Genomic DNA, 13,886 nt, shown 5'->3' with positions numbered 1-13,886 from the left:
ATAATGTATTATGTAGTTGTTGATGAAAAAAATATTTTAAAACAATATATAATTTTTATTTTTATGTTTTAAAATTATTTTTTAAATTCAAATTATTAAGTTAAAAATAATATTAATATATTCTGCTTAGAATATTTTATAAGACTCAAATTTTAAAATTTGAATTCTAATTTTCCTATAAAAATATCTGAGAATCATAATTAAATGTAAATTTAAAAAATTTGTGAAAACATGTACTATAAGAAAATAATTAAATAAAGACTAATTTTAGATATAAAAAATAACTAATCACTATATTAATTAAATTAAATATTATTTTAAAAAATTAAAAAAATATTGATCTAACCTAATTTCTATTATTAATAAATAATTTTTAAATTGATATCTAATTAACTATCAATTTAGATATCATTAGTTAAATAGATACTAATAACTTAATTAATTTTTATATATAATTTAGTTAATATAATAATTTTTTTTTTATTTATAAAATTAATTTATATTTAATAATTTTTGTTTAGTGATATAAAAAAAAATATGTGCCTACCACTACCATATTATTCAACCTGTCTCATTATAAAATTTTAGTCATGTGTGACGTTTGAATTTTTTTTTCATTTATTTTTAATTTTCTTTGAATGATTTTACTTTAAAATTTTGATAACTAATTAAATATCAATTTAGTTTTGTTTAATATTCGTGCTTTAAATGTTACACAGACCTAATTGCTTCCAAATCCAAATAGTCAGGTGTCACTCTAGTCTTTTTAAATTTTGTGCTCAACGTTGTGTTGGAGAGAAACATCCCAAGTATATTTTTGCATTTTTATAGTATTAGGTACGGAGACCGAGTATGGTGGTTATAATTAATTGGTTGGTTGATTATCGTACGTATTATATCTAAAGTAGTTTTTATTATTAATAAAATTTATAAATTGGTATTTAATTAGCTACTAATCTTTAAATATCAATAATATTTTAGTCTATAAAATAATATCTAATTTAGTCAATATAGTGACTAATTATTTTTTATCTCTAAACTTGATTTCTATTTAATGATTTTCTTGTAGTGATATGTGATATTTTTTATATCCATCACTACAAGAAAATCATTAGATAAAGATTAATTTTTGAAACAAAAAAATAATTAGTCACTATATTAACTAAATTAGATACTAAAACAATTATGAGTAAGTAGTTTCTATTATTAATAAATAATGTCCAAAGTAATTAATTAGATACCAATTTAGAAATTATTTATCAATAATAGAAACTATTTTAGATTCTAACAATTTTTTTAGTTTCTATAATAGTATCTAATTTAGTTAATATAGTAACTAATTATTTTTTTTCTCTAAATTAATTTATTATTACGAAAGAGTGGACTTTAAGCCTAACTCAACCCCATAAAACCGGCTCTGAGGTCTGCACCCACTTATACACTATGAAAGGCTCTAATCTCTAGTCGATGTGGGATCTCCAACACACCCCCCTCACGCCGAGACTGCCAACTCGTGCGTGGGACTATATATTTTGGGTGGTCCGATAGCGGGTGGCACGATAGGCCCAACACAAACACTCGCTAGGATAGACTCGAAATGACTCTGATAAAAGAAAAGTAGAAAGTTTTGCGTACCATTGACGACCAGCTTGACGAAGACCATACAAAGACCGTTGAAGCTTGCAGACATGCTGGGGAGAAGGAAGAGAGAGGCCAGGTGGGGGGGTCATGTATACCTCTTCATGGAGATCACCGTGAAGAAAGGCATTATTGACATCAAGTTGTTTTAAAACCCAATTTTTGGTAGTGGCAACAACAAGGAGAAGGGGAACGGTAGTGAGTTTAGCAACAGGTGCAAAAGTGTCTAAGAAATCAAGTCCTTCAACTTGGGTGAACCCTCCATCAGAATGATATTTGATTTTATATACCCATTTACAACCAATAGTTTTCTTTCCTGGAGGGAGAGGGGTAAGTTGCCAAATATTGTTAGCAGCAAGAGCTTGAAGCTCAACTTGCATGGCAGATTGCCAAGAAGCATGTTTGGAGGCTTCGGTATAGGTGCGAGGTTCAGGATGAGAATTGATAGAGGAAATAATATTTCTAAAATTAGAAGATAAGGAATTGTAAGACAAGTAATTATGAATATGATATCTACTACTTACAGTGTTGGTTGCTGTGTGGAAATCAGCAAGATAGGCAGGTTGTCGGTGAGGACGAGTTGATCTTCTTGGAAATTGGGGTGAGGTGCTTCCTGGAGGTGCAGGAGGTGATGATGCTGGTGGAGGTGCAGTGTTGGATGCAGAAGCAGAGACATTATTTGCTGGAAGATCAAAGGATAATAAGGCTGGTGGAGGGGCAGTATTGGGTGCAGGAGTAGAGGCACACAGCTCGGCAAGAGATGCAGGAGTAGAGGCACACGACTCGGCAGGAGGTGCAGTATCAGAAAAAAAATCAAGAGCAGAATTATATGCGTTAGAAATAGGAAGAGATAAAGTGTTGGGGTCCCTAGGCAAGCCACCATCCAATTTATATGGAAAATGGGTTTCATGAAAGATTACATGTCTTGATATCTTTATGCGATGAAACTTTAAATTTAAGACAATATAACCTTTTGTATTTTGCGGGAAACCAAGAAAAATACCTTTGATAGATCTATCATCTAATTTCTTCCTATGTGCAGTAATGGTACTAGCATAACATAGGCAACCAAACACTTTTAAAAAAGAAATGTCATACGGTTTTCCAAACAATTGTTCATGAGGAGTGATGTTATTAAGTAATGGAGTAGGAATAAAATTTATTAAGAAAACAACATGATTTACAGCAAATTCCCAAAAAATAGGAGGAAGATTTGCTTGAAAAAGTAAGGCCCTGGTTACATTTAGTATGTGTTTGATGTATAATTCCCTTTGAAGCATAAAAACTGGACATAGCAAACTCAACACCGTTGTCAGTACGAATCGTTTTGATATTAGTTTGGAAATGATTTTGAACAAAAACAGTGAAGTGAATGATGTGCGAACGCACTTCAGATTTATTATGCAACAAAATAACCCAAGTATAACGCGAGTAATCATCAACAATAGTTAAGAAATAACGAAAACCTTGCATAGAAGTTATGGAACAGGGTCCCCAAATATCAAAGTGTACAAGATAAAAAATAGCAGAGGTAGCAGTAGTACTTAAAGTGAAAGGAAGTTTTCTCTGTTTTGCACGACTACAAGTGTCACATACATGATGAGTATCAATAGTAATAAAAGGGTATTGTTTACGTAAGACATGTAATCTTTCATGTGAAGGGTGCCCCAGTCTATAGTGCCACAGTGTTTTGTCTGTGATATTACAATTAATAAGAGGAGCAAAGTTATGTGGTTTAGAGCGACTAGAAGCAGACAAGGTAGTGACAGGGTACAAGCCACCAGTGGCTTCAACTGTACAATCCTCTCTTGGGTGAGATTGTCCTGTATAATGCAGTGAGTTAAAGTGAAAGTTAAAGTGCATTTAAGTTGGTGTGTGAGTTTAGAAACAGATATTAAGTTTAATTGAAAATGAGGCACATATAACACATCAGACAAATAAAACTTGGCCGAAAAGTGTACTAAACCAGAATATGTGGCATAAACAGTTTGACCATTTGGGAGACTAATTAAGACATGTTTGATTTTAGTCCAAGTAGTAAAAGCGCTCAAATTGTGGCAAACATGATCAGTGGCACCAGAATCAACAAGCCAAGATTCTTTTATAGCAGATAGTGAAGAGAAAAACTTACCCGTTGAAGATTGCTCGGTATTGGTGATTTTGTCCGTCGAGAAGGTTCCGACTTGATTAATTTGAGCGTGAGGGGCATGATCCTCAAGGTTTTGCTGACGCAAAATGTTGGTCAGGAATTGACACTGCTGTGATGTAAATTGAATCCCTTTTACATCCTGTTTTTTAGAAAAAGACTCAGAAGAAGAGTTAGTAGTAAACATATTGTTGGCTTGGGATGTCCTATTGATGGATTTGTAGCCAGGAGGAAACCCATGCTTTTTATAACAGGTGTCGACAGTGTGGCCAAGACGATTACAAAAAGTGCAATTTTTTCTAGTAGAAGAAAACTTTGAGGTTTTAACATCAGCAGAAGGAAAACCCACTTTTCGAAAACAAACAGCTTCAGTATGACCGTATTTACCACAAAAATTGCATGTAGTAGTGCGACTACTGTTAAGACTATGAAGACTAGGGGCAGGAACAACAGTGGATAATTGTTGAACAACCAAGGAAATTTTTTTGGATATGGCAGGAATGGGATCCATGAGCAAAACATGAGAACAAATATTTTTATACTGATCATTTAATCCTCTTAAAAATTGCATAGCACGATCCTCACATTTTCTTTGATTTATAATAGAAATGATAGAACAAGAACATTTTACTGGGCATGTGCACAGGATTAGGTCTAAAATTCTCTAATTCGTCCCAAATAATACGCAATTTTGTAAAATACTCTGTGACAGACATATCCCCTGGTTTAAAGAAATAGCTTCAAATTGCAAATCAGAAATGCGAGATAAATCCCCTTGTGAATATCTAACTTTTAAATCATTCCAGATGTCAAAGGCTATGTCCATCCAAACAATGCTTTGCCTAATAGGGATTGAAACAGAGTGTACTAACCAAGAGACAACCATGTTGTTTGTGGGATGGGATTTGCATTAGCCATCGCCTCCAAGGATTTAAAGAAAGAAAAAAAAAACAAAACAAAAAAATAACCAAGAACAGCAAAGAGGAAATAAATACCATATTATGAAAGAGTGGACTTTAAGCCTAACTCAACCCCATAAAACCGGCTCAATGGGGTGAGGTCTGCACCCACTTATATACTATGAAAGGCTCTAATCTCTAGTCGATGTGGGATCTCCAACATTTATATATAATAATTTTCTACTGCATATAAATCTCATAATATTAATTAACTTGAATCCTTTAAAATTTTATTTGTTTTGGATTTATGAATTATATCTAGATAATATTATTTCATTTCTCTATATGGGATTTATTTTAGGTATCACAAATAATAGTTACCTCTTGAAAGAAAAATTGTAAATAAAGTTTAACACTTTTATCAATTCACAACTAAAAATAATTGTGGCAAATTCATCCAAGTCGTGACGTATTTTAAATTTGAATAGAATTTTATACAACTCATTTAAATTCAATTATGATTTTCTTAGCAACTTATTATTTATTGATTAATTATTCCAAAAATTAATAAATTTAAAGTAATAGATTCTAATAACTCGTGAGTTAGGATGTTTTACATTAACAAACAAATTAATATTTGGCACCATATATATAGGATCAAATCGGTTCATTCCTAAGATGGTTTTTTTGTGCTTTAAAAAGCTTATGTAGCTCGTCATTCTTTTACTTGAGTTCTTCTTGTACTTTCAAATTGTTCTTCATACGTCGTCGTCTCGATTCCTCGTTCTTTGTTTGTAATTTTTCATAAACTTGTTGTTTCATCAGCTCATATAACCTTTTCATTTTTGTTGTTGCAAATCATTTAGCCATAATTGATAGAAAGGTAAGAGATTTTTCATCTACATCCTCCTGTGGTATTACACTTCTAGATCCTCTTAACTATTTCTTCACAACCTTCTAATTTTTTTTATCAACAATAAATAAATAAATAAAATAAAATGGAACATTTCAGGTGTGTTCCAACTCTTATAAGATTCACACAAAAAAAATTATCATAAAAAAACAAATGAATAAATAAGAGGTATTTCAAGAATACATTAACCCTTATACAAAAGATCAACCTAAGTCTCATTCCCTCCAACCTCCTTACACATGCAACTATAAGATAAACCAATACAATTAAGCCATTAAAGTCTCTATACTCATTAGCTAGACCTCCTAATAATTTTTGACATGCAAACCAGTAACTCAAGACACCAATCATAATAGGAAAAACATATCCCACGTGTTTTAGACTTTACCCAAAACCAAGTCTTCAACTGTGTTAAAGTAAATTTTTTATTATGATCTATCCTGCCACTATTAAAAATCATCTTATTCATGTGTTTTTACAATTCTCCAACAACTACTATCCACACAACCCTTAACTTAAAAAAAAACTTAGCATAACAAAGATAAATGTCATGAAATTCTAGGATTTCTAGCACCTCTCCCATTGTCACTACTTAAGAGAAAGTTTATTATTGAATTTTGGGAGACATTGGTTAACTAGAATTAGTTGTTGGAGGATTATTAGGAGATTAAAATCCTCTTAATTATATTGTACATTTAAGACTTTTTATAATAACTTCGGCTACATCTAATACTTCTATTAATTCTATTCTTTTAATAAAAAAACTTGAGTTAATTGTTTATTTTTGACCTGTTATCTATTTATAACTTCTTTTGTCTTTCCTTTTTCCTAACTAATAATATGTTGGAAAATGATACCGTATGCTTGCTTCCGAGTGACTATCCCAAATAATTCTTAAAAATCTCTTCTAATTTCTCACGTGATTTCCATAAGTAAATAATATAGTTTTGCATAATAACAAGTTAAAAAAAAAACATATTTAAATAATTCAATTAATATCTAGAACTGTCCAAATCGGTAGTTATTCAATTGACAATTCAGTTAACACCCCGAACTTTCATGCTTTTATCATATCATCCGAATTCAACATGGGTTAATGTACAATTTTTTTATACACATATTTTGGAAGCAAATTTTGGGTAGGGTTTCAAATTTACATAAATATTTGAATCTTTTCCTCCAGGATGTGATATTAATTTTATGGTAAGATACAAAAGAATGCATTATAATTGTTTATAAGAAGAATGCATTGAAAATATGGGAATGTTTTACAATGGAAAAGGAAAAAATAGGAGAAAAAAATAAATGGACAACGATAAAGCCAAGTTGTCTGAACCTACCAAGGATAATGACAGTGGATTAGAGGTGATGCAAACAAGGAAAGGAGAGAAGGAAGGTTAATTCGGTGTTTAAATCAAAGAGATAAATCAACCAAAGAAAAAGATAGCAAATCTAGTGAAACAAGCAAGGTAAAATATATAGAAAGGGATATAAAATGTTGTTTCCATAATTAAGTTTTTTTATAAGGAAAAAATGAATTAAATAAAAAAATAACAGTTAAGTGTAACCCTTATAAAAAAACAAATTTATCCATTATTAAGTTATAATGTACAAAATGTATATGTAAGTGTCAAGAATATGTACTTGAATGTCTCTTTTATATAAATATACTTGAATGTTTCTGTGAACTTTTGGGTGAATTTTATAAATTTTCATGTCATAAGAAAAGTTTCACAAAATATGGAAAACTTGTAATAGAGTTCATGTTATGTTTTTAACATAATCTGTAGATAAACATGTGTTTTGTTAGGTATGAGAAGTCTGAATTAGGTTAAATCCTATCTTCAGGAATTTCACGTATAAAACTAAAGAATTGAATTAGTGGCTCAATCTAGCAATCAAAGTTAGTTCATCCACTGCGGGAGAAGCTGCAAAATATTCTCAGTTTCGTAAAGTATTTGCTTGCACAGGTTTTGTCGCTTTTAAGCATTGGATAATGGTAAATATAATACAGAAGAATCTATTTAGCTTCTAACAAGGTTTGTTTTAAAATTACATAATGTCAAACCAAACACTTTTGTACCCTAAAATATTTTATAACACTTAGAGATCTATCACACACACTTTCCTTTCCTCTCACTCTTGGTTTGTTTTTCTTTAATCTGCTTTTCTTTTTCCCAACTTTGATTCGATGGATAGTTTAGAAGGATGAAGGTTGATTAAGCTTTAGATTTCACATGTTAGAAAGACATTAATTAAGCTTATTTCATGTACATGACTTCAACAACCGGCCTAATGAATGAAATCATGGAAACAGAAAGAAAGAAATATATATAATTAGTTTACCCCACTTGTTTGTGGTGGAGTTACTTAATTATAAGAGAGAGATGTTCAACTTCACTTGGTCAAAAGCAATAATGTTAGGATTCCCTTAATTAATTATTCTCTAATACCAACAAAACAAGATAAATGATCCATTTGTCTTGAATATTTTCTGAGGCAGTTGCTTAACAAAATCTTGAACACAGCTTCAAGATTGAGTTTTTGTTATAATGTTTTCACATGTTAGGGTTAAACTAACGAAAATTATGTTCCTCCCGAGATGCTAAATCATGGAAACAAGGAATATGTTAGATGGAAAACAAAAACTGAACTTCGTAATCCAAAAGATATATATAGATATTTGTGTTATTGATTTGAGCCTATGATTTATTCATCTCAAGGTTAATGCACAACAGACTAAACAACCAAGATAAACCGTTTTACAGTTGTTCCTAGAAACTGAGTTCTTACAACATACCTAGCCAAACAAAAGGAGTTCTTGAATAGATAAATATGAGTACTTCTTCTTCACAAACAATTTCAAAGGAAAGAAGGAAATTTAGAGAGAACCAATATGTATGTGTGATATGAATTCAACTTCTCACCTTTGTGCTCCAAAAGAAGCTGAATCAGTAAGATTGTCTTCCACCAGAGTTCCCACCCCAACCATCAACAGGTAACTGAGGCATGTTTAAGGGCAAATTGAAGAATGGAAGCCCTGAAGAAGGGTCAGGGAAAGAGTTATTACTAACTCCACCACCACCACCGCCGCTACCACCACCTCCGGCAGATGATTGTCCCTGTTGCATCTGCATAGAATCTTCTTCATCCAAAGGCAATCTCTCGTATGCTACATTAGTGAAAGATGAAGCGATAACAATAACAGGCCCAGAAGCAACCAAAGGACCAACAACGTTGCCTCCGACAACCTGGCCCTGTCCTCCACCGAGAAAAACAGTTAAACTGGTGGCGCCTGGTGGAGCAGGAGGTGGAAGGAATGATCCCGACAAGGACAGGATCTCGAACCTTCCGTGAAGCGTGACAACGGCGCCGGCTGCGGCCGGCTGCCGCAACGTGACATTGGTGACGGTGCCACTCCCACTGAGGACACAGATCCCTCTTTGTCGCTTCCTGGCGTAGGTAGCGACGGAGTCAAAGACATCACAGCCACTGCTGACTTCAAGGATGTGAGCCCTAAGAGTGTTTGCACTCTCTCTTGTGATGATAACAGGTGGTTTAGGCTTGTTCTTTGAACCTGGAGGTCTTCCTCTTGGCCTGCGAGCGACAATATCACCAGGACCTTGATTCGTGGCGACTAGGTCAAGCCCTTCGTGGTTGTTAACGTTGTTGTCTTGGTCTTGTTGGTTGTCATCGTCTTCAAGGTCGGGGCGTTGAAGGCGATGATGAACAAAATGCGATGCTGAACCCAAGTCTATGCCGGCCATACACACAAAGCTCTAAAGAAGTGGAAACAGAAAAACAAAAGGAAATAAAAAAATTGGAGCAATTAAAATAACAGAAATTTAATTAGAATAGTACGATGAAGAATTAAATTATGCACAGGGAATTTTAAAAGAAGTATTAGGAGTGCCCAATGATTCAAACCTCAAAACGAATAGAAAAACAAAGGGATCAATTGAGTACTGCAGAGAAAATGGAATGGGATGAGGTTGGAAGGGAAAGAGAGAGACAAATAAAGTGGGCAACATGCAGCCATTCTCACAACCAGAAAAGTATACGGAACAATAAAATAATGATCATGGGATTAAACTATGTTCTTATTTTATTCATTTCTTTGAAAACCACATTTATATAAAGTTTTTAAATCATGGGGTGAAGTTAAAATGTTGTGTCTATATCTTTGGAGGATGTGGGGAGTGGGTGAGAGAGAGAGAGAGAGGTTGGATGATTATTTAGGAAACCTAGGTTACCTTTCGACAAAGAGAAAACCTAAAATATTTGAACCCTTAGCTAATAAGTAATTCTTGCACATGTTGAACAATTACTTTACAAAAAGTAATGTAGTGTGTGTGTGTGTTTTTTCTCTAGGTCATCAAGGGCTACAAATACTTCTTCCTTCATCAGTTTATAACAGTTTCTTTACTTATTTCAAGAGGTTTTGACTCCATGCAAATCTTCCTATATATCTTGTTAATTAGGGTTTTATTATTCCCATTGATACCTTGTCATTTTGCTTTCACATACCACCTGCCAAAACTAAATTACTGCAAGTTGTCAAAAGTAAATGACTAATTTATTTTATATCAATTTGAAATTTAAAGTTTTTAATATAAAATAGGCACAAGACATTATCCATACAATATATATTCATAGAATACTAGACTTTGGCCTACACAGAAGCTCACTGCTAAAAGAATATATATGTATATATACAGTAAAAGAGAACTGTATATATAAGAAGGAAAAGAAAAAAAAAATCGTAAAGTGTATTTTTGTTTATTGAGTGGACTTTAATTGTCACTTTCCATAAATAAAACTTAAACGATCCTTTATAATAACATATTTTTTACCTACTTATTATATGTTTCTTGTTATCCGTTATTGGAATATATATAATTTGATGAGAGAAGTCAAAACCTTTTACTTATAAGCTTAGATTTTGTGTGTATTTGTTTGGATACTGTGTTTCATCTAAACAATCTAGATTAATTCTTAAGCAGATCAAAGCCCGGCGAGCATTATGTTTTGTTAATTTTAGGCATATTAATTTATTATTCTTCCACAAAAAGGGTTATAAAACCATTAGAAAATCTTTTATTAGTGTAATTACTAACTATTAAAACATTACTAATTTGACATGTTGTATTATATATTCTCTTTCAAATATTTAATATGTAATATGCATGTTTTTTTTTTATAAAAGCTCTCATGTTAAAGTATTATAAAATTAACATCTTAACTAGACTGACACATCAAGTAACAATCACCTCAAGTAACAATAATTATCTGCCACATGAAAAAAGTATTATTAGTATAAAGAAGAAAATCCAAGCAAATATGGATATATAAAAAATATAACAAAAGCGATATTTAAGTAATTTATATCTATTAATAAAGAATTCTAAGAAAAGACTAGATGAAAGTTTATTATACCAATAAAATTGTTTTATATGAACATTACCACTACAAAAAAAATCATGAAATAGAAACCAATTTTTAGGGACCAAAATAATTAGTTGTAATAGTAACTAAATTAGAGATCATTTTATAAACTATATAAAAAATTAGTTTCTAAATTAGTTTTCATTATTGTTAAATAGTTTCTAAATTGGTATCTAATTAGCAACCAAGGTTTTAACTACCAATTATTTAGTTTCTAAATTTGGTCTCCAAAACCTTGGTTGCTAATTACATACCAATTCGAAACTATTTAACAATAATAGAAACTAATTTAGAAACCATTTTTTTTTTAGTTTCTAAAATGGTCTCTAATTTAGTTACTGTTGTAACTAATTATTTTGGTCTCTAAAAATTGATTTCTATTTCATTATTTTCTTGTAGTGTACAAGAAAATCATTAAATAGAAACCAATATTAGAAACAAAAAATAATTAGTTGTTATATTGACTAAAGTAGATATCAAATTAAAAAAATTATTGGTTTCTAAATTAGTTTTTATTATTGATAAATAGTTTCTAAATTGGTATCTAATTAGCTATCAAAGTTTAACTACCAACTATTTAGATTCTAAATTTAGTAGCAAAAAAATCTTGGTAGCTAATTAGATATCAATTTAGAAACTAGTTATCAATAATAGAAACTAATTTAGAAACCAATAATTTTTTTAGTTTGTAAAATAGTTTCTAATTTAGTCAATATAACAACTAATTATTTTTTGTCTCTTGGTTTCTATTCAATAATTTTCTTGTAGGGGAATAAACTCTAAATTAGCAAGTTTGTCCGCACATGCTTTCCCTTAAAAAAAAAAGTGTGAAAATCTTAAACCTGATTTTCCTCCGGTAATTAAGGCAAGTATTCCACATATTATAAAAAATCTAAGGAACACCAATCATGACTGTAAATGCAGCACAAAGGCAGAATCACATAAGTCATTAACTAGTAAAACTCATATTCAATAAATAGATGTAATATGCATGTTTTAATCTATCCTTAATGATAATAAAACCCATTTGTTTATTTATTTTCTCCTTTTCCAGTCATTTCTTAGTTAGCATTGTCAACAATTAGTTTTAAATATTTATTGGCGGTTAGCCACTAGAATATAAAATGAAAAATTAGGGTGATTATCTTCATGTACTCGGACTCATTTAGAAAAATTTGGATCCAAGAATTAGGAGGCTAACAGATTACATATAACTGTCAGATGTGAAGGGGAAAGCCAAAGATATTAGAAAATGAGTCAAAATAGAGAAAATCTTGATTGGTTGAGCTGTGGCAAAATTCAAAACAGAAGGAGAATCCTTTGCATAAAAAGTTAGTAGCAAAATGAATTAAAGAAGATATGCCAACACTAGATACCTACGCATGTTTATAGGTGAGAAGAAGGAATAAGTAGATTTCAACACTCTACTTCAGAGCATCAAGAGTACTGAGGAAGTGATTAAAATCACTTTTCTATTCTTCTTTTTCTTAAAAAAAAGTGATTCACCAATCTTTTGGTTCCATTAAGTAGATAACCAAAGAAGATAACGATGAACTATAACAACAACATTTAGTTCGGAGAGCAAATTAGATCTTTCTAATCATTTTTTATTTTTTAATAACCACAAAGACTAATTTATAGACTGATCGTGTTCTGTCTCTGTAACAGTTTCTAAATCAATTTCTGCGGAAAAATATTTTCATTGTTTAAATTGATTTTTATTTAAATTATATTTCTTCCTTTTACTGCGTATTGCTTCCAAGCCAATTTTAATCTTTTAAAGTGTTTGCTTGAAGTGTGTGTGCTAGATGTTGAGAGCTAACTTTGACTTTGCATCAAGTTTATTTTTCTGTTATGCACTTGTGTTGTTGCTTGTTGTATACTTTGCCAATTCTGCTAATTCTGGTGGGTGAGTGATATGGAGTGCTTACTATTAATTTTAGCTTTTTTGGTTGGAAAGGTGGATCTGGTTGCTGCAGTGCTTGCAGATATGAATTAACTCCATGGGGAATCTCACACGTCTGAGAACGTCAGTGTCTTAAGCTTAAGTTTGGGAAGAACATGAACCGGTAGAGAAGGGTGGTAAAGTTATGTTTTAATGCTTCAACAGAGCACTTCTATGAAAATTGGTTCCCTTCTTAGATGGTGAACAAATGGGTCTTCTGATAAATTTTGATTTACAATATCATGGATTAGGAGCAAATGGGGTGGTTATGATTGAGATGGTTTTGTTGCATTGATGTTGCATGATATAAGTTTTGCAGGTCTATTTGGGGAACCATCTTTTTCTTTTGTTTTTGATCTTTGTAGGCTGGTAAGTCTTAGGAGCTGCCTTGTTTGAGTTAATGTTTGTTTTAAGTTTTTGATCCCTAGGTCTTCAGAGAAGGTATTGCAGAACATGGGTTTGCCAGGTACCTGTAATTTATTTCTCTTTCAGATGGAATGTTTTTTTTTTTTTACTTTTTTCGAGAAAAGAAAGTCATGTTTAATCAATAAAATCATAAAATAGAAATTAATTTGTAAAAATTAAAATAATTAGTTACAATAATAACAAAATTAGAGATTATTTTAGAAATTAAAAAAAAAATTAGTTTCTAAATTAATTTTTATTATTGTTAAATAGTTTATAAATTGGTATCTAACTATCAAATTTAGAAACTAAATAATTGATAGTTAAAACTTTAGTTGCTAATTAGATACTAATTTAGAAACTATTTAATAATAATAGAAATTAATTTAATTTTTTTTTTAGTTTCTAAAATAGTCTTTATTTTAGTTTCTATTGTAATTAATTATTTTGGTCTCTAAAAATTGGTTTCTATTTCATGATTTGCTTATAGTGAAT

General features: G+C 31.0%; 1 protein-coding gene and 1 pseudogene across 1 annotated transcript; both read right to left on the bottom strand.

Moving 5' to 3' along the window:
• Positions 1-1,900: 1,900 nt before the first annotated feature.
• LOC137826024 (uncharacterized) lies at positions 1,901-8,101 on the bottom strand. The gene is made up of 2 exons (XM_068631868.1): positions 3,770-8,101; positions 1,901-3,461 (listed from the first exon to the last, which is right to left on the bottom strand). Exons 1-2 carry the CDS (start codon positions 4,353-4,355, stop codon positions 2,773-2,775), a joined length of 1,275 nt encoding a protein of 424 aa, XP_068487969.1. The 5' UTR covers positions 4,356-8,101; the 3' UTR covers positions 1,901-2,772.
• Positions 8,102-8,245: 144 nt separating this feature from the next.
• On the bottom strand, positions 8,246-9,647 carry LOC137826025 (AT-hook motif nuclear-localized protein 23-like; annotated as a pseudogene).
• Between the last annotated feature and the right edge of the window lie 4,239 nt (positions 9,648-13,886).

Source organism: Phaseolus vulgaris, chromosome 8 (genome assembly GCF_000499845.2).
Source record: "Phaseolus vulgaris cultivar G19833 chromosome 8, P. vulgaris v2.0, whole genome shotgun sequence".
Taxonomy (NCBI): domain Eukaryota; kingdom Viridiplantae; phylum Streptophyta; class Magnoliopsida; order Fabales; family Fabaceae; genus Phaseolus; species Phaseolus vulgaris.
This window is presented reverse-complemented; position numbering and strand designations above follow the sequence as displayed.